Source organism: Zeus faber, assembly GCF_960531495.2.
Source record: "Zeus faber genome assembly, chromosome: 12".
NCBI lineage: Eukaryota > Metazoa > Chordata > Actinopteri > Zeiformes > Zeidae > Zeus > Zeus faber.
This window is the reverse complement of record NC_137196.1, coordinates 6,937,213-6,961,757: the sequence shown is the minus strand read 5'-3', so window position 1 is coordinate 6,961,757 and position 24,545 is coordinate 6,937,213. Positions and strand designations below refer to the sequence as shown.

The window sequence follows — 24,545 nt, the reverse complement described above, 5'->3', positions numbered from 1 at the left end:
AGTCCCCCCTGAACCCCCAGTCACCAATGGACCCACAGTACCCCCTGAACCCCCAGTCCCCAATAAACACACAGTTGCCCCTGAACCCCTAGTCCCCAAGGAACACACAGTCCCCAATGAACACACAGTCCCCAAGGAGGCTGAGCCCAGCACCACTGGTGTAATCACACAGAGGCAGGGGACTGTACAGAAATAATACAGTAATGGTCAAGAGGTTCAGGAGAAGATAATATTAAATACAAAAGTGCATAGTGAGCAGGGGGTGGAGAAGGCTCAGGTGGTGTCCAAGGCCAAGCAGGCTGGTCAGAGCAGGAGAACTGGTCTGAGGCAGCAGCCCAGTCAGACAGTCCAGACACGGTGATGGAGGATAAACTCCTAAAAATGTTCGCTTAAAAGAAAAACAGTAGATTGTAGAAAAGACAGTTTAAAGGGAAAAATAGTTTGGAGTCTTTTACCCGAGTCTTATTTGAAAGTGGCTACTCCTTTAGTAAAATAAAATTGTGCCTGCAAGAGACAAAAGGTCTGGGGGGTCAAAGCAGAAAATTATTTTTGCAGATCTGTAATTGTTCATAGAGTCCGCAAAATGAATAATGAAAAGCACCGGTGAGCTGGGTGAAGACAGCTTCATCGAACAAGAAATCTTCAGCCTCAGGAAACTTGTTTTAAAAGGTAAAAACACAGCTTGCCCATGATGGAGATGAAGCTTGAGTGTTTTTTCATCCTATTTTTTCCTCTTGAGTGTTTTGTCCTTTATTTTGTAAGCGTATTTCCTCTTGTACACCTTTGGTCTTTATATACCATGTGTAATTTAAATATAGCATAGGCACATAAATGGAGCAAGGCACGGCATAAAAAGAACTTCTCTTTTTCAGTTAGCTGTTATGAAGAGACTAGATGTCATGTTTGTAGAGGAAAAGCACAGCACTACAGACAATGAAACTTGAATGGAAGAAGGAATGGAGTGGAGAGATAATTTGAAGTCATAAGACCAGTAACAGTGGTGGAGTAGGTATTTTTTCTGCAAGGCATTTTAAACCATGCTCCTGTGAAGGAGAGGTGAAAGTGGAAAGCCGGTTGTTAAAAATCAGAGCACATTATGAAAATACAAAAATGTTTTTTATTAATATTTATGCACCCACAAAGGGGTTTGAAAGAACCTTGTTTTTAGACATTCTGAGTTGTGCCATAAACAACTGCAATGTTGACGAGTATTTATTTCTTGGAGGTGATTTTAACTGCACAGCAAATGACAAAAATGGACAGAAATCACCTTGAACCCCACTCTGCCGCTATGAAACGACTGTCATGTCTTTTAGTTTCTTCAGAGCTAACTGATGTATGGAGAGGTTTTAACAAATCACAGAGACAGAACACCCGGTTACACACCAAAGACAATATTTTATCCCTGGCTAGACTCGACAGGTTTTACTGTTTGAAACATCATTTAAATGTCTTTAAAGGCTGTTGTAAAGTGCCGGTGGGTTTCACCGACCATAGTCTGGTACTGTATAGGATGTTGGTAAAGCTCAGATCAAGCAGCAACAATGCACTCTAAATGTCTCTGGTGATAGAGCCAGATAAATGAGAGCTCTGGAGATCTGTCATGGAGATCCCTGGCCTGCACAGTGGCTGCACATCTTGGACTAAAATCTGCGACGGCTTGTTCAACACATGCTGGATAACAGGAAGCATCAGCTGACTTTAAGGCCTTATTGTCATGGTTTTAGCCGACCTGATTTCAAAGACCCCTTCCCCTCTGTGATTGTTGCTCCTGTTGTAAAAGACTGCACATACATTTTCTTTAACCATAAATAAATTTAGTTAATTTAAAGGGCAAGGTATTTTACAAACTGTGTGTAAAGGTTTTAAATAAATCCACACTGAATGTTCGCTCTGACAGTCCCAGCAGGGTCAATATGGACCTGAAGGCCAGCGTCAGACCAGAGTGGAATGCACTTTACAAACCACCGTTAATTAAAAAGGTTGCTGATCTTCAGTGGAAGCTTTTACCTGGAATCATTGCTGTTATTATTTTTATTATTTTATTTCTGTCTTAATCCCAAATGTGTCCAGCAACTGTCCTTTCTGTGCACAGAGAGAAACTATCTTTCCTTGTTTTTTAGACTGTTCCAGACTGTCTTTTGGGGAGGTTTTCCCGCGACAGACTTTCATATTTTGTTTGAATATAATAAAAACAAAAATTGAAGGAAAAATGCCAACTTTGAAATTGCGTGCTCGGGCAAGCGACAATGGCCGTTTACAGATTCACAAAAGAAAAATTGAAGATGCTTCGAAAGCGGAGGCACAGTTTCTATTCACAAGAATGTTGAGGTCCAGGATTATGGTGGATTTCAGGTACTACAGGGACGTGCAGGATCTAGAGGCTTTCATCGGCACCTGGTGTTATGGTGGAGCTCAGAGCTCCGTGGAAGAAGAGCTGCTCTATGGAGACACAGAGCTGAGCCCTAGTGTATGCAGTGTGTGTATATGTTTGGAAGGTTCTGTTTTTGTCATCTTTTTCTGGTCGTTAGCGTTTATTATGTCATTGTGGATTTTTGAATGTCGGCTTCATTTACTCGTGTGAAAATATTTTGGTTATTTTTGTAATTTGAAAATTGTTAAGAAAAAAAGATAAAAGTACCGTTAAAAATCACTCTCTCTCTCTCTCTCTCTTGCGCTCTCTCATTCCTTCTCTCCCCTGCTGACATCATCTTTCTCCCCCTCTTTCTGCATCCCCCTCTCCCTCTCCCCTTGCCCCCCCCATCTCACTCGCTCCCTCTCTCTACTCTATGTTCGATTGCAACCCAACTCCCCAACGTCCTCAGTTTCCCAATCGTTATATTCCTCCATCCATCCCTCCATCCCTCTAATAGTTTAGAGACTCCATCCTAGCTCCACCTATTCCTCCCTCCATATCGCCTCCTTCCCGCTACTTCTTTCCTGTGCTACACTTCACTCTTAGACGCTCCCCTCAACCCGCTCCCTCTTCTCTCCTTTCTCTCTGTCCATCTCTCCCTCTCTGCCTCCATCTCTTGCCCACATCTTCCCATCTGTCGGTGAATATTCTCTCTGGCCGCCTAATTACTGTAGCCGACTCCAGCCAGCGGTGATCTGGGTTGAGTGACTGAGGGCCCTCTCTTGATCATCCCACCATGATCTCAGAAAGCTCCACGGATCCCAGATCAGTCGTTACGGCTGCCAGATAAGAGGAAAATAGAAAAAAAAAAAAAAAACCCACCCACACAAACACGCACACGCACACGCACGCGCACACGCACGCACACAAGCATGCAATTGTCTTGAAAGAATAAAAGATTATATACCATATTATATTATATCACTCACTCACACTCACAAAGGCAACCCCTCCGGTCTAGTTTATCAAGCACTCAATAACTTCTCATTGATCTGTCCATCTTCTTCTCTTACAACCTATTTGTGTTGGCGCGCTCATACATTAGCCATTCGTTTTGTTATTCACAATTTAGTTTATTTCCATAGAGAAGCATGGCAGAGAACCCCCCCCCCCCTGACCTTTACCACGCTTAACCCGACCCCTTTAAGAGCTTGATAAATGCCTTCAATTCCGCACTTCTGCAGTTAAAGCCGCATCAAGCCAAACTCAGGGAAATGACAGCTTGACGTAAACAAACTCTACGTTCTGCCTCTCCTCTCAGGGAATGGTTTGACATCAACCTATGGCAGCCTAGAAGTGATTGGCTGGTTCGTAAGCCAGCCACTCCTTTGCTCACGGCCAGCCGGCCATTTTGAGCTAAACAGGTAGCTGTACCATAGAGATCTGATGAACTACATTGTGGAACTGCTGATATGGCCAAAAAATATGATCACCATATATATTTATTATTATTATTATTAATAATAATAATAATAATAATAATAATAATAATAATAATGCTCAACTTACAGTATTAAGTGTATTCTCGTGGCTTTACATTAACACTAAATAAATAAAAATTATAAATATGTAAACAAAAAAAAGATATAAAAAAAGAAAACATAATATATAAATATATATTATATACATTTAAATATATAATATAATCGTCATTGGCGTCTGAGAACAGTCCGAATAGTTCTCTGCGCTCTGCGCTTATACGATTCTTTCTTTAATCGCTCTCCTTCTGCGGGGATGGGGGCCGCGCCGGGCTCGGGTTGGGAGGAGGGCGAGTTCGAGTTCAAGTTGGTGTTTGAGGAGGACCCGCCGCGTCAGCTCCGGGGGGCCTCATCCCCGCTGTGCGCTGCCCGGCCGGAGAGCGCCGCGGCCGGGGAGACAGCGGAGGAAGCCCCGGCGCACCTGGACCCCAACACTGGTCAGATTTCATGTTTGATAATATGTGTAATATAATGTGTGCATCACGGATCAGCGCGACGACTCTTCTTGGGATTCAGACATGGAGACCCCTGAAGTGTCCTTTAGTTCAAAGAGCCATGTTTGTTTTCTCTGCTGTACGATTGGCTGTTCGTGTCATATGTTTGTTTCTCTGCTGTACGATTGGCTCTTCATGTCACATGGGTTTTTCTTTGCTGTACAATTGCCTGTTCGTGACGTGTCTTTGTGGGAAGGGGAAAAGAGACCCAAAAATTATTGGGGGAAAAAAATCGTAAACATTTATTTTCTTTATTGTTGAAGATTTTTATCGTGAAAATGATTAAGATTGTTTTATTGCCAAGCCCTACTCTGAATAACCACCGAAAAGTCAGCAGTTAGCCGAATAGTTCTTGTGATGGTAGATATGGGGAGATGTTTCACAGTATTTAGCAATCCTTCACATTACAATTGAGTCTTCTGATTGAATTTCATTTTCTTCATTTTGTTTTCTTATCTTCTGCAAAAAAGCCATTCTGGCAACATGGCTAGAAAAGGGAAGGTCAGGTAGAACACAGCAGCGCAGGGGCTTCATATGAACTAACCGGGGTCAGCTGGTGCGGCTACTTTTAGCAACAATCATCAGCAGCAAGCTTTTAAAAGCAACAGGAATCAATCAAATCTATTGCAATTAACTTGAAAATGTCAAAATCTGACTAAAAGCACTGCAGGACCACTGAGAACAGGAAACAAGTGTTGTTCGGTGAAACAAGTGACGTAAATAAATAATGGCTTGTGACGCTTTTAGCTCAGTAAGCCTTTATTTCATTTATTTATTTATTTTACCAATAACCACTCACTCCTTGTGATTTTCGGCAGGGCTTTTATTTTGGCGTATACACCAGCGAAACAAAATCAACCGGATACAGTATCAGGACGGCGGGAAACAAATTGGGTAACCAGATAGTGATCAAAGAAAACCAAATTCTCATATTCTATTTCAGACACAAAAACCTGAAGGGTGTAAATGACCAAAAAACACACTTACATGTGGAGTGATGTTTAAAGAAAAAAAAAAAAAAAAGTCGAAGGGAATCAAAGAGTTTTGATGCTGTGTTTCTTTTTTTTTATCGCGTTACACATTGACTCCTACGCAATAGCCGCTCGCCGAGGGTAAATCTTCTCCCACCACCTCCACTCCACGATTGCAAATCACCGTGGAGAGCAATTAGCTTGTTAGACGGCACGGGAGCCAGATTTCTGTCCGCATCTCTGGTGATATCATTTTAATAGTTGAAAGGAGGAGGAGGTTGGAGGGGGAATATGTAAGAGAAAGACAATTTGTGGTGAGAGAAAGACGCTTCTCCAAAATTGTGGGGAGAAGATGATGACTTTTAACTTGTGTGTTGCCAGTTATGCACAAAAAGCAGCCTTTCCTAAATTACCCCGGCGTTAAATCCGTCAAATTTCTGCTTATTTCTTAGGATATATCTCTTAGGCTGATTGCGGTATTGTCTACGGAGATGGACCAATACAGTGATGGACCCATGCCGCCCACCCCTGAGCAATAACGATCATGAATCATAAAGTCGAATCATCCGCCGGCATTTAGATCTTATCCATCGCTTTTAATGAACAGCACTGACTTAAACCATTAGACCACTTAGCGTGGATGTTACACTGAATGTATCTTAGAGAGTTTTCCCCCGTTAATAGACTCGAAGATGCTTTGATCCATCATAAACGTCAAAATTAAAGGGGCCTCTCTATAACATCCAACATGGGCAATGAGGACCTTGGGATATGCAATATCTGATACTTTATTTCAGTATGCGGTATTTCATATCAAAATTTAAATAATAACAACAAAATCCTGCAGGCTTGGTGTACGACACAGAATATGTATGTGGAAGAATATGTATAACAAAGAATATGCATTTGCCAGAATATGTATAAGGCAGGATATGTATGTGGAGATATGCATTTGGCACACTATGTACATAGAAGAATATGTATAAGGCAGGATATGTATGCGGAAGTATGCATTTGGCACACTATTTACATGTAAGATTATGTATAAGGCAGGATATGCATTTGGAAAAATATGTACAAGGCAGAATACATATCTGGCAGAATACGTATATGGCAGAATATGTACATGGCAGAATATGAACATGGCAGTGATTTGGAGGCCCCAAGCCAAAACCAATGTGAGGTCCTTTTCCATTTTGCTCAATGCTTAATAATTGCTTAAAACAAAACCTTTTTGACGGACCCAAATGAGAATTCTAACTGAAGAACTTCAAATGACCTTCAGTAAGTCGGCAAGAAAAAGATTATAAGTATATAAGTATAAGACGTGTGTGTGTGTGTGTGTGTGCCTAGCTCTAACATAGGGCTGGATGATATGGCCAAAAATATTATCACAATATGTTTTATTTATATCGAAAATTATTGCGGTATAGATTGAATGATAATTATCAGTTCAGTTCCTCCTGGAACATTGGGTGATGAGTCTCGTCGTTTCCATAACATGCCCCAACCCGGAGGACCACACAGAAAGACTCCTATTTGGGAGACAACAGAGCACGGTGCCAACAGCGCCCCAGGCGCAGGAATCGAACCCAGGACCTTCTTGCTGTGCAGCAGCAGTGCAATGCACTGCGCCACCGTGCCCCCAATGATAATAATAATGATATTAAGTTACAGTTTTAAGTGTATTCTCATGGATTTACCTTTTAACACTGAATAAATAAAATAAAAAAAAATTAAATTAAAAAGGGAAATAAATAATATATAAACATGAGGGCTGCAGATATTCCTCTATTGTCCCATTCGAATTTGTATGCTTTATATTTTTTGAATATTAAAATTCTATTAGAATTTTGTGACTGCAGCCCTATATGTTGGAAACATCATTATCGTCTGAGATTAAATGTGGGGACGTTTGGAGCGGACCGAGGGACTCTTTCTGACCGTGTCAGACCAGACGTCACTGAAAATCGCAGATTTTTCTTTAATTCTCTCTCCTATTGCGGGAGCCGCGCCCGGCTCGGGTTGGGAGGAGGGTGAGTTCAAGTTGTAGTTGTTGTTTGAGGAAGAGCCGCCGCATCAGCTCCGGGGCCTCTCCCCCCCGCGTTGAGTGCGCCGTGGGCCGGGGGAGGGAGTAAAGGAAGTGCCGGTGCTCCTGCTGTACGATCTGCTGTTTGTGTCACATGGTTGTTTCCCTGCTCCGACGATTGGCTGCTTGTGTTGTGTCTTTGTCAGTAACTTAACATTTCTGAACTGTTTCGAAAATAAATCTCATAAATTTATCATCATTATCGTGGAAGATTTTATCGTGAAAATTATTGAGACGGTTTTATGGCCCAGCCCTAATCGAAATGCACTGTTCTGCTGATGTTGGGTTCCATAATAGGTCCAAATAGTTTTGGTTCACTAGCTTAAATGTAAAAACATAATGAATAAATAACAAGAAAAAGTAAACACAAATTCACAAGGCTCTTTGGTGGACAAGGCCCTAAGCACTTGCCTACCTATGCCTAATAGAAGAATATGTACATTGCAGAGTATGTACATGTATGTATATGGAAGAATATTCAGATGGAAGTATATGCAAGTACCCAGTATTTGCAAAGCTGGAAGTTATGTGAATTGAAGCTAGTTACACCGCCACACTCATTCCTCCTGTCATGCTATCTATCGCTGGATCAGTGGTGCTAACCAAATGTTCATCTAATATCACTTCATTCAATCACTTTATCCATCTTTCAATCACCGTCTATCTATCTATCTATCTATCTATCTATCTATCTATCTATCTATCTATCTATCTATCTATCTATCTATCTATCTATCTATCTATCTATCTATCTATCTATCTATCTATCTATCAGTCCATCTATCCATCTATCCATCTATCTATCTATCTATCTATCTATCTATCTATCTATCTATCTATCTATCTATCTATCTATCTATCTATCTATCTATCTATCTATCTATCTATCTGTCTATCTATCTATCTATCTATCTATCTATCTATCTATCTATCTATCTATCTATCTATCTATCTGTCTATCTATCTATCTATCTATCTATCTATCTATCTATCTATCTATCTATCTATCTATCTATCTATCTATCTATCTGTCTATCTATCTATCTATCTATCTATCAGTCCATCTATCCATCTATCTATCTTCATGCTCTACCCTTTCTTCTCTCCTCCGCTCCCCTCTCTCTCTGCCTGTCTCCCTCTCAGTCACCCTCGAAGGCGCAGGTCCTGTTAAAACATGTTCTCAAACTCCCCATCTGTCTCTCCTCCCCCTCTCGCTCGCTCCCTCCCTCCTTCCCTCTCTGCACCCCACACCACCCTGCCTCACTCTGTCCACACCTCTCCTCTCTGTCGCCCGCGCGCTCTCTCTCTCCGTGTCACTTTCTGGATCATGTCATATCACGCCCAACTTCCCTCAACATCTTTTTAAAGTTTATTCACAGTTATATGTCATTTTAAAGTTTAACGTTGCATCTATAAAACCAAGTTAAAAAAGGAAGAAGTAACGCCTATGAATCTTATTGCGATTTAACGGTTCCTGCTGTTTTTGACACCGTCAGAGCTGATCCCTTGGTGTCGGGACTGTCTTTACATAAATCTCACTTGTCATTCTTTTCATGTGATTTTCTTTTGGGTTATTGCTTTTTTCCCCTCAACCTCTCTCCACTCTCTCTCTATCTCCGTTCAGTTCGGTTCACTTCAGCTTTATTGGCACAGGCGCAGATACGAACAGTGCGTGGTCGATCAATAACAAAAATACATATGCAGCGATCATACATTATATATATATCTCCGTAGAAATGTATGTATGTAATTCCACTTCACTCCATTTTTCCAAAGCTCTTCACAGCCTGTCCCCTTAACCCCTGCCGAGGTAGCGCAGCCTCAAAGTACCCACAATGCAACAGTTATTGTCAAACGGCAGCACCTCAAATTCCCGCACAACACCGCAATTGCAGTCGGACCGGTTTCTCTTTCTTGTCATTTTACTGGGGTATTTGGTATCTTTATACGTCAGCTGACATAATCTTGTGAAGATTTATCCATCGTGGATGACCCAACACCTCTCGAGGAGGAGAGGAAAATAAGTAATAATACATAAAAAAAACAAGGGTTGAATAAGCAAATGAGTAAAAGAATCAGTCCTCCTCCTCCTCCTCCCCCCCCCCTGTCTCTCTCTCCCCCCCCCCCCTCTCATTTCCTCACCTGCCTCCGTTCCATCCCAATTCCCCACACTCTCATCCTACCCCCCGAGTGAGCGAGTAGTTGTCATTCTCAATTTTCCTCCTCGACCGTCTCTCCTCTCCCCCCCTCACGCCTCGCCCGCCCCCCCAAAAATAAACCGAAACCCCCAAAACCCTCATCGGTCCTTCTCAAGTCTCTCCAAAGCAGAGCAGATGACCTTATTTCTCTCTCTCCCACTCTCTCCATCTCTCCGCTCTTCCTCCATCCTACCCCCATATCCGATTCTATGCTCTTTCCACCTATCCCTCTCTCTCCCTCTCTCTTTCCTCACTTCCTCATTCCTCTCTTACTTCTCCTTTTTCACTCTCTCTCTCCTTTTTGTCCATCCGACGCACAGGTGTCTTTCTCAAGTTCCGTTCCGTTTTTTTCCTCCTCTTCTCTGTCCTCTTCCCCTCTCTCCTTCGTCCTTCTCTCCTTCTCCTCATCCCCCATTTCTCCTCTCCTCCTCTCTCCTCTTCTCTCTTTTGTCAATTTATTTCCTCTTCTCTCCTATTTTCCTCTCCTCTTCCTCCCTTTCTCCTCCACTTTTCTCTCCTCTTCCCCTATCCCCTTGCCCCAATTCTCATATTTTCTTCCTTTTCTCCTCTCTCTCTCTCTCCTCCTCTTTTTGTCCTTCATCTCATTTCTCTTCTCGTCAGGCTGCCTGGCACCAGACTTCTTGTTTCTCTCTCTATACCTTTACCACCGATGACTCTCCCCCTCTCCCTGCATCTCTCTCTCTCTCTCTCTCTTCCGCCTCTCCTCTTCCCGCAGTGCTCGCTGTGTGGTGCTGGACCGTTGGGTCTGGTTCTCTCTCTCTCTCTCTCTCTCTCTCTCTCTCTCTCCTGTCACCCCACCCTCTCTCTCCGTCTGCTGCACGGTGTTAGGCCAATAGCATTAATGACTTGTCTCTCTCTCTCTCTCTCTCTCTCTCTCTCTCTCTCTCTCTCTCTCTCTCTCTCTCCCCCTGTGGTCTGCTGCAGCATCTGTTGTGAAAGAGGGTGCCTGCCTTGAGGAATCATCCTCCCCTCTGTTCCCTCTCCTCTCTTCTTCTGTCCATCTTCCCATCGAGCTTCCACTCCTGTGCGCTCTCTCTCTCCCTTTCTCTCGCTCTCTCCCTCTCTCTCTCTCTCTCTCTCTCTCTCTCCCTCTCTCTCTCTCTCTCTCTCTCTCTCTCTCTCTCTCCCTCTCTTGCTCTCTCTCTCGCTTTTTCTCTGCTGTCATTCCACCCCTTCCTTGTTTCACTCCTCCAGCACCTCTATTGTTCCCGCCTGCCTTTCCTGATATATATATATATCAATCACTTTTCACTTCTCCTCTCCTTCTTTTCTGTTCTATTCCTTTTTATATTCTCCTCTCTCCATTTGTTGTCTTTTCTCTCGCAGTATGGTAACCACAGTGTGGGGAGGAAGGCTTCTTCATCCTCTTCCTCTTCCTCTTCCTGATTGTCTCTTACCCATATATCTGCGCAAATATTGCTATCTGAGTAATGTTTAGGTAATGGAAATTCATTTTTTAGAATTGTGTACACAAAACAATCTTCTTTTTTCCCCAAATAGCATGATAAATAAATAAATTGCTTACTGGCTCCATATTGGCAGTTTCCAATTTGATTTCCATAAATATTCCTATTCGTAGTCGTACTAAAAAGTCTTCTAGTACTAGCCATCTTAGGGATTTTATTCTGAGTGAAATATAGAACAGCGGTCTTTTTAAATAGAACAGCAGACTTTTGACGCTCTCCGGTGAAAGAGAGAGAGTTAGTGACATATGTCACATATGTCACTGAGTCCTTCATCCAGGGTTTTTCTCTTTCAAACGTGAACCATGCTATAAAAAAAAAAAATAACCACTCCCAAATACATCGTTTCAGCTTTGTGAATTAAAAGGATGAGGCGTCCATTTAGAATCTCATTCATTGGTCAATTGGTCCAAATCATGCCCACCGATTGGCCAGCGAAGAGAAGTGTAGAAGTCGTACAAGGTCTGGCTCGGTCTAAACTCCCCAGGATTCACCTCACAGCGTTGTGCTCAGAAGAAGAGCTCTCCCTCCTTTAAAAAGGTATTGTATTCTGACAGTCGGGAGACTCCCTCTCCATCTCACTCAGTGTGTGTGTGTGTGTGTGTGTGTGTGTGTGTGTGTGTGTGTGTGTGTGTGCGTGTGTGCGTGCGTGCGTGCGTGCGTGCGTGTTTTGTTTCCTCTCACCTCTCTAGAAAACCAGAGCGTCCAGCGGTGCAGACTTGTTGCTCTCTGTCTGCCCCGATCGACTCGGCCCTTTTCATCTTCCCCTCTCGCTCCAGGAGCGAGAAAGGTTTGAGCTTGAGTGTTTAGCTGTTGAGTGTTTAGCTGTTGAGTGTTTAGCTGCTGAGTGTTTAACTGCTGTTTATATGTTTTTTTCTTTGTATTTGGAAGAGCTCGGTAATAGATATGATTTTTGTCTGTTTTTTTTTGTGTTTTGATGATTAATTGAAGATCCAGTTTTCTTTGCTGAGAGCTCTTACTCTGTGGCAGGATTTTATCTTTTATTTTTTTAACTCGCTATTCCTGATAATGTTTCTGAGACATCACTGGATTTAGGAGCAGAAAGAGAGGAGGAAAAACAGATTGGGGTGGGGGGGTTCAAACATATGGGAAGGCGAATCATTGTATTTTTTGTTTTCGCAAAATTGAACAATACACAGCGACATCTCTTTAGCCTTGAATGTTTTTTTTGTAACAGACTAGGACTCATCGCTGTTAAATAGGTCTGAGACTAACTAACAGACTAACTTTTCCTCTAAATCCATTTTTCTAAATCTCTGTGAGGCAAAATAATGCCAAATATAGTATGTCATTATGTGGTTGTTAATAGCAGTTTGTTAACTTAAGTTTTATTATTATTATTATTATTATTATTATTATTATTATTATTATTATTATCTTGAATATTATTACCTTTAACACAGCATTTCTGATACGTGTAAGTGAAAAGTATTATTTACGAGCCGCATTATTTACCATTAACACTGGTCAGCGCATATATAAAGCAAACCCGGCGATCATATTCGGTTGTCAATCAAAATTGGATGGTTTAAATAAATAAATGGAGCGAATGAATGGAAGGGATTCTTCGCACGTTACAGGAACAGGAATACATGGGCGGCCCCTCGGGTGAAAGGACACCTCCGCGAGCTGTTTTTATTTTCTATTTTAACTAGGATTCCCCATGCAAATCTCCTGAACTGCATTAGCATATGTTGCTGTCAGTAGTGATCTCTCAACTCCTTCCATCAAGCCAAGGCGGCGCTGATTATTATTTGTGCTTTTGAACGCTTGTCGTGTTTCTTTTGACTTTCAGGCTTTTTGGCATTTCCTTCTGGCTAAATTTCCAGTGTATTCTACGGCGGTGACTCTCTTCCTCATACATGTCTTGCGTAAACTGCATTATTATTATTATTATTATTATTATTATGATAAGCATTATCATGCGCATATTATTATATCCTGCCAGTCATAATCCGCAATTCCGAAGGGTCATACTGTCTGATATTATGTTAATGGTTCCCTCTGGGCTTTGAAAGGCCAATTCAGATACTTATAGCAATTAAAAGTTAATGATTGACAACAAAAAATCATTACTGAAGGTCAAGGACCGATTGAAATTTTGTTTGCTGCCACACAGACATTTACGTGTCACATGTTGTTTGTGTGACACGATAATTCTATATACAGTATATATACTTTATGTATATATATATATGTATATATATATATATACACATTTGTAATAATAAATATATCATTGCACCTAGGCATTATTAATTAACTAAAATGTACCGCTATGAAGTCATTTACACTTCCGTTTGCATTATGAAGGTAGTATGTGTGCACTTCAGTTAAAGTACAAATACGCACACACAAAATGACTCTAGTGAAAGTACCATGTTGACTTTTCTACTTGAGGTAAGCAGATATGTATTATTATCATGTATTATTTTATATTTGCAATGAAACATAGTGGAGTAAAAGTGAAAAGTCTAGTGTGTAGTGCCCCCCGCCGTTCTCTTTATCAACACTTTCCAAGGTTCACGAGCGACCACGGAATTAACACTGCGTTTCCAGCCCTTACAGCCACTCAGTGATAAATGAATAGCTCTCGTTGGCTCTCATTGATACCAAAACACTTGCCGCTAAAGTGTCTTCTGCTTGAGATGCCCTCGACTCCCCTCGAGGACCCCCGGGGAATCAAACCGGCGACTGAGCGGAGAAAATGCGGAAAAAAACTACTGCCCGATTCTTTGACGCCAATTTTTTACTCACCCGCCCTGCCCCGCCCCGCCCCGCCAAGCCTCGTCCCGCCCCGCCCCGCCCCGCCCCGCCCCGCCCCGCCCCGCCCCGCTCCGCTCCAGCACCTCACCTCTCTTGTCCCCGAAGTAGAGCGTCTGCTGCGCCGTGTTGGACCACTGCAGTGAGGACTCGTCGCTCGCCGCCACGTGGCAGGTCAGCGTCACTGTGCCGCCCACCGCCACCGTCTCATCCGAGGTCACCGGCTGCAAGGGGTCATCGTCTAGGCAACGGAGGGAGGGAGGGAAAATGAAAGGTGGGGTCAGTTCGGGCGTGGAATTTCAAATGGGAAGCCGTGTCACTGTAACGCATTATCTCTGAAAATGGCCGAAAAGAAAGCAATTTAAATGCTTTGCCAAAAGATGGAAGATTTCTTGCCACTCGAAGAAGGACAGAAAGACAGAGGGGGGGGAAACACAATCATTCTCAAGAGTCGTGCACCATTCCACATTGTATTGCGGACGACTCCTCAATTCCGACTCAAGGCAGCAAAGCAGAATTGCAATTTGAATTAAAGGTGGTGTTTTTGAAGAGGCAATGAAATGGGACACAAAGGGAAAATACTTTTAATTTTAACGCTTAAACAGGACAATGGAGTAATATTTGAATCCTTTTGGAAATATTTAACAGCACGTCCAGGGCCGGCTTTAGCCTTTTTGGAGCCCTAGGCGAGATCTGTAGAAGGTGCCCCCCCCAATCAGGCCGTGCAGCATGCACACACCAAAAAATTTCTTCCAGGTGCATCCACCCTCCCATGCATACTGCATACCTCATCGCCCAAACTCCACCCAACCTGCCTTTACGAGGATGCCACCACACCTCAATCCAACTCAACCCCATTGACAAAACATTAGTCGGGAAGTCCGGGGTTTCTCCCCCAGGAAGACATTTCGTTTTAGAGACCTTTATTTCTACCTTCGGGCGAATTTTTATGTAAGTAAATCACAAAATAACAGCCAACAAAATACATTTTAAAAACGAATCTGGCTTTCCTCAAACAAGGAATAACAGCAACAACTTTATGTTTAAAAAAAAAATGTTTTCCCTTGTTTGTTATCCATTTTTGATTTTGATGACACATACCAATCAATTTTCCACAGATTTTTTTTTAATGTCTGTATTTTTGTATTGTATTGCTGTGTGTGTGTGTGTGTGTGTGTGTGTGTGTGTGTCTGCACGTGCGTGTGTGGGGGGGATGGGGGGTGATCAAGTCCAGTTGATCAGTGGGTTGTGTAGTGTAATTTGCATCAGTTAATCTAATTTGGGCGAGGAGTCCAGAAGAGGGTAATTGGCCGAGATGATGAGAGGGCGGGTTCTGGGTTGTTCAGGGAGGATGTGGACGGAGAAGGATGAGGCAGAAGGATGAGGTTCACTTGTTGCTGGTTGTAGTGTCAAGAAACAGCAAGATAAAGAGAAAAGTTGTATAAAAGTGTCACGCCCATCCCCTGGTTGTTGTTTCCACCTAGACACCTCAGCCCCCCGGAGCGGTTGTGAGCCACTGGCAGGGAATAGAGCCGGGCTTCGACCATCAATAGATAGTCTGGGTCGCCTTCATTGGGACCTGTCTAGTTAATACTCCCAAACGCCACCATATTTTGCGTTGTATCGGCCCCATTGTCGAGCAGCACAAGCCCTGGTACTGCCGATACAGTCCACCAGTGGTTAAGATCAGAGCAGAGCGCCAGGCACACGACAACTGGGCAAAACCAAAATCCCATCGAGGGGGGTGGGCGTGGCGAAAACATTATTTTTCCTAAAACATAAAAAAATAACATCTAGGGGCTTCCAACATCTCTATATTTTGTATTCTAAAAATATATCGATTTATTCTTCTATAATTTCCTTCCATTTCCTTTTCTTGGCTTGTCGCCCCCATGGATGATTGGGGCTCTAGGCGACCAGCTATATGGCCCATGCTCAGAACCAGCACTGAGCATGTCCAAAAAGATATCCAACCCTGTTTCATTCTGGTGAACCAGACTCCTACCAGCGAATCAGGAAACCACAGAGCTGTCCGCTAGCAATGTCGCGGCCTGCGGTTCCACTGGGGCTACTTCAAGACAGTGTTGATGTCGTAAATTTTTTTTCAAATTCTACTTAAAACAAAGGCATAATGCAATTGATTTTGTGTTGCAACATCAAAATTGCAAGGCTAATTCATGTCATTCATCAGTTCCAGCCAGAACAGCAGCTCTGTGTTCATCAGGAACAAGTTTCCCCCTGAAAGTGACGACTATACATACCGATCAAAGGTTCGGCTCCTTAATGAGATTAGGTTTCTGGCGAGTCACTCCGTAAAAAGAGTCGTTTTTGATTTTTCAACTTGTGCTTCGTTTTATGTAGTCGTGTAACGCACAGTCGGTTTGGATCTGCGGTGTGAACAGAATTCTCACAAGAATCGTTTCATTCTGTCAAAACTATTTACTTTGGTAGAATGCAAAAAATAAATCACATTTAATATGAATTTTGGTTAACACCGTTTTTTGCTTTGGGATTTAACGCAAGTAATACAGTCAGTTGTTTTGATGGAATGATTCCCATCTCCTGAGTCATTTAAAAGATTTGTTGCTATGAATGACTCTTTCTTGATTCTTGCTTCACTATTGGTGAACCATAATAATAAGCAGTTCCAAATGTTTCTGACATTTTTAGTGGTTGGTGGTTTTGGGATTATTTAATTGTAGAAAGGTTGGGAAACACTGAGTTAAGAGAGTCTTTGTAGTTAATATTTATTTATTCAGAAAGGCAATATTAACAGTATTAGCTGTGGCTTTTTATCATCTCCTTCAGTGCTTGGGCTGAAACAAAAAACAATATCACTCATCGTTCTAAAATACGAGAGATAAATGACATGTCTTCAGATGGCAGATAGAAAATCTGCAATATTTTACAATATTTTGGAGCCAGCCTTCAGCTGTGAAAGTCTCTTGAGTCTCTGAATCGCAACGATGGAACATCTAAAAACAAATCTGAATATTTTTGTGGCACACACACACACACACACACACACACACACACACACACACACGCACAAACACACACCACTTAACCATGCAAACTGGAGACTCCTTAATTTCCTCTCTCTCTCTCCCTCTCTCTCTCCCTCTCTCTCCCTCGCTCTCTCTCCCTCCCTCTCTCTCTCTCTCTCCGACTGTCAACTCATCTACATTGCTCTCTCCGTCTCCATTTGGTTCGGCACACAAATATGGCACACCCTCAAACCCGCTTACACATACACGCACGCACGCACGCACACACACACACACACACTCACAGACACACACACACACACGTACATACATACTCGTGAGGACACGCTGTCAGGCCGACAATAAAGCAGACAAATGGTTGTCTAGCCGTGTGTCTGCGAGGGCCTGCTCTGCGTAAGAGCGATGAGTCAATAGCATCTCGACCGGGGGGGACCGGGAGGGCGGGGTTTCCGACTGCGGAGGACCCGAGAGATGGGGGGGTCCGACTCAGTCGGAACATCGTACATTGAGCAACACTCTCCTAAAAACCCAAGTAATGTAAACCCAATAGTAGGGTGTCTGTCTGTATCTATATCTGTGCGTGTGTATGTGTGTTGGGGGTTCCGGAGCTTTTACCTCATGCAAATTACCTTACGGCATTTAACCCACCCAAAAAATCCCAACAACAAACCCCTCACGAACCAGATGGACGTGCCAACAGTGCAGCAACAGACACTCATGACGATACGTTGTGGCCGCCCCGGCAGTTTGTGTCCAACCCCCCCGAATACAAACAAACAACCTTTCTGCACTCTGCTCGATTAAACCTAATATTTCCAGAGCCAGAAAGCCCCAAAAGCCCCAAAAATAATCTGCCAGAACAGATGACAGGGCGAGAGCCAACAGGGGAGGGGTAGTGTCTCGGAAGCTGGGCCCCCCAACCCCCGCCCCCCGCCTGAAAATATGGCGTGTATAAATAGTTTAATTGGAACCAAATTGTCAAATGGGCAGACAGGTTTATATTTGCTTTATCGCATCCTCTCACCGACAGATTCTTTTTCAGGTTTTTTTTTTCATTTTCTTTTTTTTTTTTTACAGCAGGAAGAACATCTGCTTAAGTGCGCTTTGGCGGAACTCCCATCCAGACATGAAAGGGGTGCAGTGGGGGGAGGCCTGCCGAGGAGAGGAGGAGAGGAGGGGAGGAGAGAGGGGAGGAGAGGAGAAGAGAGGAGGACGAGGTGGATGGGGGGAAAAGAGAGGGGAGGAGAGGAGAGGAGAAGGGAGGAGAGGAGGATAGGAGAGGAGGGGAGGAGAGAGGAGGGGAGGGGGGAGGAGAGGAGAGGAGGAGGGGAGGAGGGGAGAGGAGGAGAGCATCATTCTATGATGGGCAGCCAGCGCAACACCTCGCAAAAAAAATCGCCAAAAAAAAGGGAGAAAAATGCCAAAATATTATCTGTTTTTGCTGGCGGGCAGAGAGAATTCTGGGAGATAACAAGCCCTAAATGGCTGGCGTGCCAAGGCGTTTTTTTTTTATACTTATTTTAACAGGTGCAGAACACACACACGCACACAGGGAGGTTTGGTGTCACTCTAAGTCCTCCTCTCTCTCCCTCTCTCTCGCCCACTCTCTCCTCCCTGACCTTGCGTTCGGCTTTTCTCGAACGCGCGGTAAAGTGGGCAGCAGATTAGCTTCTCCTTTAATAGCGTCACCTCGGCTAATTCCCGCCGGCCGTGGCGTGAGAGCTCCCTCCACTTGGCGCGAGCACTTGCCCTCCACTTGGCACAGGCCCCACCCCGCGACGCCCTGCGACAGGTTCTGCGCGAGTTCTGCAAAAAAACAAGCTGGCAGTCTTGTGCGGTGGGGATGCTCTGACCCGTGGCTTCAGAGAAACAGGAAACCACAGATCCTCTGTAAAAAGGCTGTCTGAAATGCAAATGGGGATCATTACCAAAAAGCAGACTAACTGAAAGAGCGATGAAACGATGATTAACGAAGGTGAATTCCATCATGTTGGGAAATTCAATACTTTTGGAAGTGAACTTATTTTAATGTGGCGGTTGGATAAATATAATGTCATGTTAGTAGTATATTACGCCAGTGTTTCTGTGTAATGCGTCGTGATTTACCAATTCATTCGACATGAATAACCAATTAACTCCTAATTTATTCAACAACTGAATTCAAAAGTGTATTTTCTTTTCACCCTGCTGCACCCACTTAAGGCCCCAGTCGCAGCAGAAATCGGCCGAATAGGACGATACAACGCCGCTAAAACCGAGAGCGTTCCCCAGTTTGGACTGTCCAACAAAACGACCCTTCAGAGGCCGAGTCGTCCAAAACGTCCGACAAAATTGAACTCAAACAAATTAACAAAGTGCGATCGTATCCGCATGTGCACTTTATAAGCACTTAGTGTATTTCTTCAGAAGACTAATCGTTATTACTTATATTTGTTATTATTGGGATAGGCTGTATGAGCACCTACCTACTGTATTTGATCGTGGATCGCACCTTGTGGATGGCACCCTTAACTCCGATGGTCTTGACCTTCTCATCGAGTGCAACAGGAACTTGAACCCTGAACCCTGCCCTGCCCTGCCCTGGCTGTGCCCCCGGAGGAAGGACAAGCCAAGGATGGGTTAAATGCAGAGGCCTCATTTCACCGGCCACCATCCAAAGCATGTGCATGTGTGTGTGTGTGTGTGTGCATGTGTTGTAGTGTGGTGTGCTGTGTGACAATCAAAGCTTCTTCTTCTTCTACTACAGTTGACAAATAATCCCACAAAAAGAAAAATATGCAATTTATATGATACCTGAGTGAAGGTTACTTTGGAGATCTGGCAGATGAGTCTATTTTTTGGCTTTGAGGAGACACCTACAGGTCTCTTTCTCTACAGCGATGCCACACATGGCTGTGAGATAACTGTTCCCATAGCTTTGTGTAACTGCTTATGTCACGTTCGATTAACCAATCCTATTAAGGGCGTGCTTTACAGCTGTGAAGTATTTCCATGTTGGCGACCGAGATTGAAAGCAGAATATCGAGGAGAGGGCAACTCAAGAAACCAACCAACACTAACAACACCATGTCTACAATGTTTGAAGTGATCCGTCCTCTAACGTTGACCTGTACAGCCCGTGAATCACAGCTAGGGTATCAAACGTCTTTCCAGAGCCATCTACCATGACAACACCTAACGACGAACCCTTAGTGATAGTCGCCTTACGGCCAAATTACCTATGTCAAATCATAACAACATAACCTACGACAGACAGTGAGTCACGAAGAGGTCGCCAAGGTATTGAGCCTCGGCTCGGCCATAAGGCGATGTCATCATTTGTCACGCGAGCCAGCGTTAAGAGGCTTAAGACCTTCAGCACCTTCAGGGTGATGAAATAGCGCTTTGAGCGACACAGATATAACTCCCAGGACCCCGCCGGGACGTAGCATAATGCAGCCCCCGGATGGCGCCCCCACAGGCCCAACAAGGGTGGGAACTAGGTTAAATATAATTAGCGCGTCGCTATTACACTAAGAAGGCATTAGTTACTGAAGCCTGGCTGTTAGTTATAGGTTTCTCGGACTAGCCTCTTCACCAACTTATACCTGACAGATGTACCGAGAAGGACACAAATATATATTTATATACACACAAATATATAATATATAAACTGCGCTGCCTTCGACGTTGAAGCTGCTTAAAGGGGAAAGTTAAGTAGGGGCAAAGGCAGTTCAGTGAGTTTAAACTGCTAAGTAAGGTTAAATACCCTGGAAGAAAAGAAAGAAAGCATTGACCCAGATCTATCCATCTGTCTATATCTATCTATCTATCTATCTATCTATCTATCTATCTATCTATCTATCTATCTATCTATCTATCTATCTATCTATCTATCTATCTATCTATCTATCTATCTATCTGTCTATCTATCCGTCTATCCATCCGTCTATCCATCTGTCCGTCATCTATATCTATCAATCTATCTCCCTCGCTCTTTCTATTCATCCATCCATCCATCCATCTCTCTATCTATCTTGCTGAAAGGCTCTGTCTGCACACCTACCACAAATCTTCTTGTAGAAACAAAGTGGTTATTAAATACTCATTTTTCTTTCTCTCTCCAGAGACCCAATTTAGCGAGAGAGAGAAAATACGTTCGGAGCTGTCTATTTCGTACTTCCTATTTTCTCTCTCGATCGCCCTGTCTCTTTCAAACACACTTCATACTCTCACCACCGCCACAAAATAAGTGAAATAAATAAATAAGTGTGTATATATATATATATATAAATAAATCACAGGTGTAAGCTGAAAGAAGACATGAATATTTCAAGTAAAACAGCTTACACTTTCGCCAGCCGGCAACAAGGTGAGAGAATACACGCCAGCTGAGGACTGCGACTTCCAAGAATAGAGAGAGGGAGAGATGCGGAGATAGCCTGACGAGTGGAACGGGGCAGATGAGGAATGAGAGAGGGAGAGAGAGAAGGGGGTGCAAGGGGCGGTAGCAGGAGTTGAAATCTGGGAAAAGTTAAACAACAGCGGAGGAAAAGGGGAGGGAGGTTGTTATATACTGACAGGTGCACGGATAATAAAGTAGATTAATAAATAAATGTGTTTATGTTTTTCGTTCTCTATCTTTCTGTCTATCGTATCTCTCTATCTATCCATCCATAACCAAGCCTGACCAGAGCGGCTAGAAAGGTGGAAGGAGGCAGACAAGAGGAAATGTGTCCAGGTATAACAAAGGTGCTTTATTTACAAAAAAGGTGGCACCATGCTACATGTGTAACCAAAAATATGGAAATAAAATAAAAACAAATGAACAGTTAACTTGGCCTTACTAAACAAACTCAACTCATTGAAACACAACTTGAATCTAAAATCACGTGCACACATCTACACCGCGAGAGGGGTTGGATACAGTATCCAACCCCTCTCTCTGACAGCCAAAAGCAACTGCTTAAATAGACCCTTCCATCAGCAGGAGTCCATCGAGGCTGTACCCTTCCTACAGGTAAATCCACTGCCTCTCCTGAAAACAGATAAGTGATTACGTTGTTTATTCTGACTAACCTTCAGAGCAGAAACACTTTCATATTACCATATAATAGACAATTGCAACCGTACATAAACGGATCGCAATTAACAATTAACTTGCTTGCTAACATAATTAACCACCCCCCTTGGTCTAACCCAGTGACATCACTGATGATGTCACCAACTGTATAAATAAAGGAAGTTGTTCATTCTGACTAACCTTCAAGCAGAAACACTTTCACGTTACCACATAACAGACAATTGCAACCCTAAATAAACCGATCACAATCAATGTAAATAACTTGCTTAACACAATTGACATACCCCCCCATACTTGCCCTATGCCAGTGACATCACTGATAATGTCACCAAGTGTATAAATACAGGAATTGGTTGGGTGCCTCCTCCTTTTGTCTCTGGAACACATGGTGAGCTACGAAAGAAAATTATTAACTTATGGAATTCAGAAGTGAACCAATACACAGTTACTAAACCTAACAATACTTGTCGGTGTTTGACTTGAATGTTGATCGTATGTAGATGGTAATGAAATATAATGCAAAACCCAGGATAGTACTGTATGTGTCTGCAAGTTACAGATCAATGATGGAACTATGGCTCAAAACAAACAATTTACAACCATATTTGGCAATGATGTTGAACTTTGCCCCGCCCCCAAGACTGTTACTCCTCTGAGTCACGGGCCTGGGAGTCAGCATTGACATTATTGTCAATTAAAACGATTAGGCTGGGGAGACAAGTACCATCTGGTAATTTTCACATTAGTGTCGCATGTTGTGGATCAACTGCAATGCACGATGGTCAGGCTCAAGAACAAACTCTTTGCCAATGAGGTAATATTTCAAGGTGTCTAAAGTCCATTTAATAGCTAAAGCGTCCTTTTAAACTCTAGAGTACCTAATTTCCCTTGGGAAGAGTTCCCTGCTGGTGTACCGCACAGGCAACTGATTTCAATCCTCTCCATGCAGTAACACAGCTCCGATACCTACTCCAGAAGCATCTCTCTGCACAATAAAGGAAAGAGTGAACTCTGGAGTCTTTCAAAGCAGTATTTCAAAGCATTCTCACTTTCTTTTGTCCACCTAACCGTCACTGGGCTGGATTTGCAGGTCATGTTAGTTAGTACACCAAATCTTGTTGAAAAATTGGGGATGAGTCAGAAATACCAGCCTACTAACCCCAAGAGTGAACGTAGCCTACTCTTGGTGTTAGATAGTGGTGAAGCTGCAATTGCCTCTACCTTTCCTACCTGAGGACGGGTGCCTCCACCTCCAATCCACATTCCACCTCCACATAGCCAAAGTACTGGACCTCAGTGTTGGCAATGTGACACTTCTTGGGGTTGATGACCACAGCAGCACTCTTGATGCGTTGAAAAATATCAGCAGGATGTTCCACATGCTCCTCCCAAGTATGGCTGAAGATAATAATGTCATCAATGTAGACTGTTGCGTTGTCCTCCGTTCCTCTCAAAACTTCATCCACCAACCTCTGAAATCTTGCTGGTGCTCTGTGCAAACCAAAGGCTTCATTCTGAATCTGAACAGGCCACTTGAATGTTGTTAAGTCCTTTGAAGATTCTGTTTAGGGCACTTACCACTATCCTTTGCAGAGGTCGTTAGGAAGTTTGCATTTCCCAAGCGCTCAATCAGTTCATAAACCGTAGGCATTGGATAGGGATCAAAGGTAGACACAGCATTCAACTTTGAAAAGTTGACACAGAATCTCAGTTTAGGGTCATCCTTCTTTGGAACCAACACCACTGGGCTACACTGCTCACTGCGAGAGGCTTGATGATTCTGTAGCCAGCATCTTCTTCACAGCTTCCTTTGGTCCAGGAACAATTCCGGCTGGAATCGGGCAGGTGGTGTCCCTGATCGGCTGTGTTCTGGTGAATGCAGATGGATCTGATGTTCAATGAGTTGCATACAACTTGGCTTCAGACCGAAGAGCTCTTTTGCTATGTGGACTTGCAGCTCCTGACATTTATCTACTTTGCAATGACTTAGATCTGGAAACACTGGAGTCCCAGTTGAAGATGGAAAATACTGCTCCTGAAGGTCTTCCTTGTCAACAACTGTGTGCGCCCATAAGGTTGTGGACTGCTCTGGTTGGTCTACCCATTTTTTAAGGTTAACATGGAAGATTTGTTGCTTTTTCTGGCAGTCTGGAAAAAATAGTTAATATACAGTATAACTGGGCCTGTCTTTTTTTTAATCTTGTATGGCCCCTGCCACTTGGCAAGTAGACCACTGTTAGACGTTGGCAGCAGTAGGAGAACTTTCTAGCCCTCCTGGAAAACTCTCCACCAAGAAACCTTGTCAATTCTGCCTGTCACTTCTGTCTTTGCTGTGCTTGAGCCAGATTACCATTGGCAAGCTCTTGAAACTGGCCCAGTTTGCCTCTTACTTTCAGTGCAGAGAGCTCACTGCGCTGTGGTTGTGGCATGGGACCCGCCCAGGCCTCCTTCAAGACATGCATTGGACACCTCACTGAATGTCCACACAGCAGCTGGAAAGGTGAAAACCTGGTTGATGCTTGTGGGACTTCTCTGTATGCAAACAACAACTTCCTCAGCAT

General features: G+C 43.3%; 1 protein-coding gene across 1 annotated transcript in view; it reads right to left on the bottom strand.

Moving 5' to 3' along the window:
- Positions 1-24,545, bottom strand: part of cadm3 (cell adhesion molecule 3) — a gene marked incomplete at both ends in the record, with an annotated part of 72,565 nt that overhangs the window by 42,883 nt on the left and 5,137 nt on the right. Inside the window, 3 exons of the mRNA XM_080011235.1 lie at positions 14,006-14,155; positions 22,582-22,649; positions 23,215-23,327. Of these exons, the coding sequence (XP_079867361.1) occupies positions 14,006-14,155; positions 22,582-22,649; positions 23,215-23,327 (331 nt within the window). The remainder of the gene's footprint in view (positions 1-14,005; positions 14,156-22,581; positions 22,650-23,214; positions 23,328-24,545) is intronic.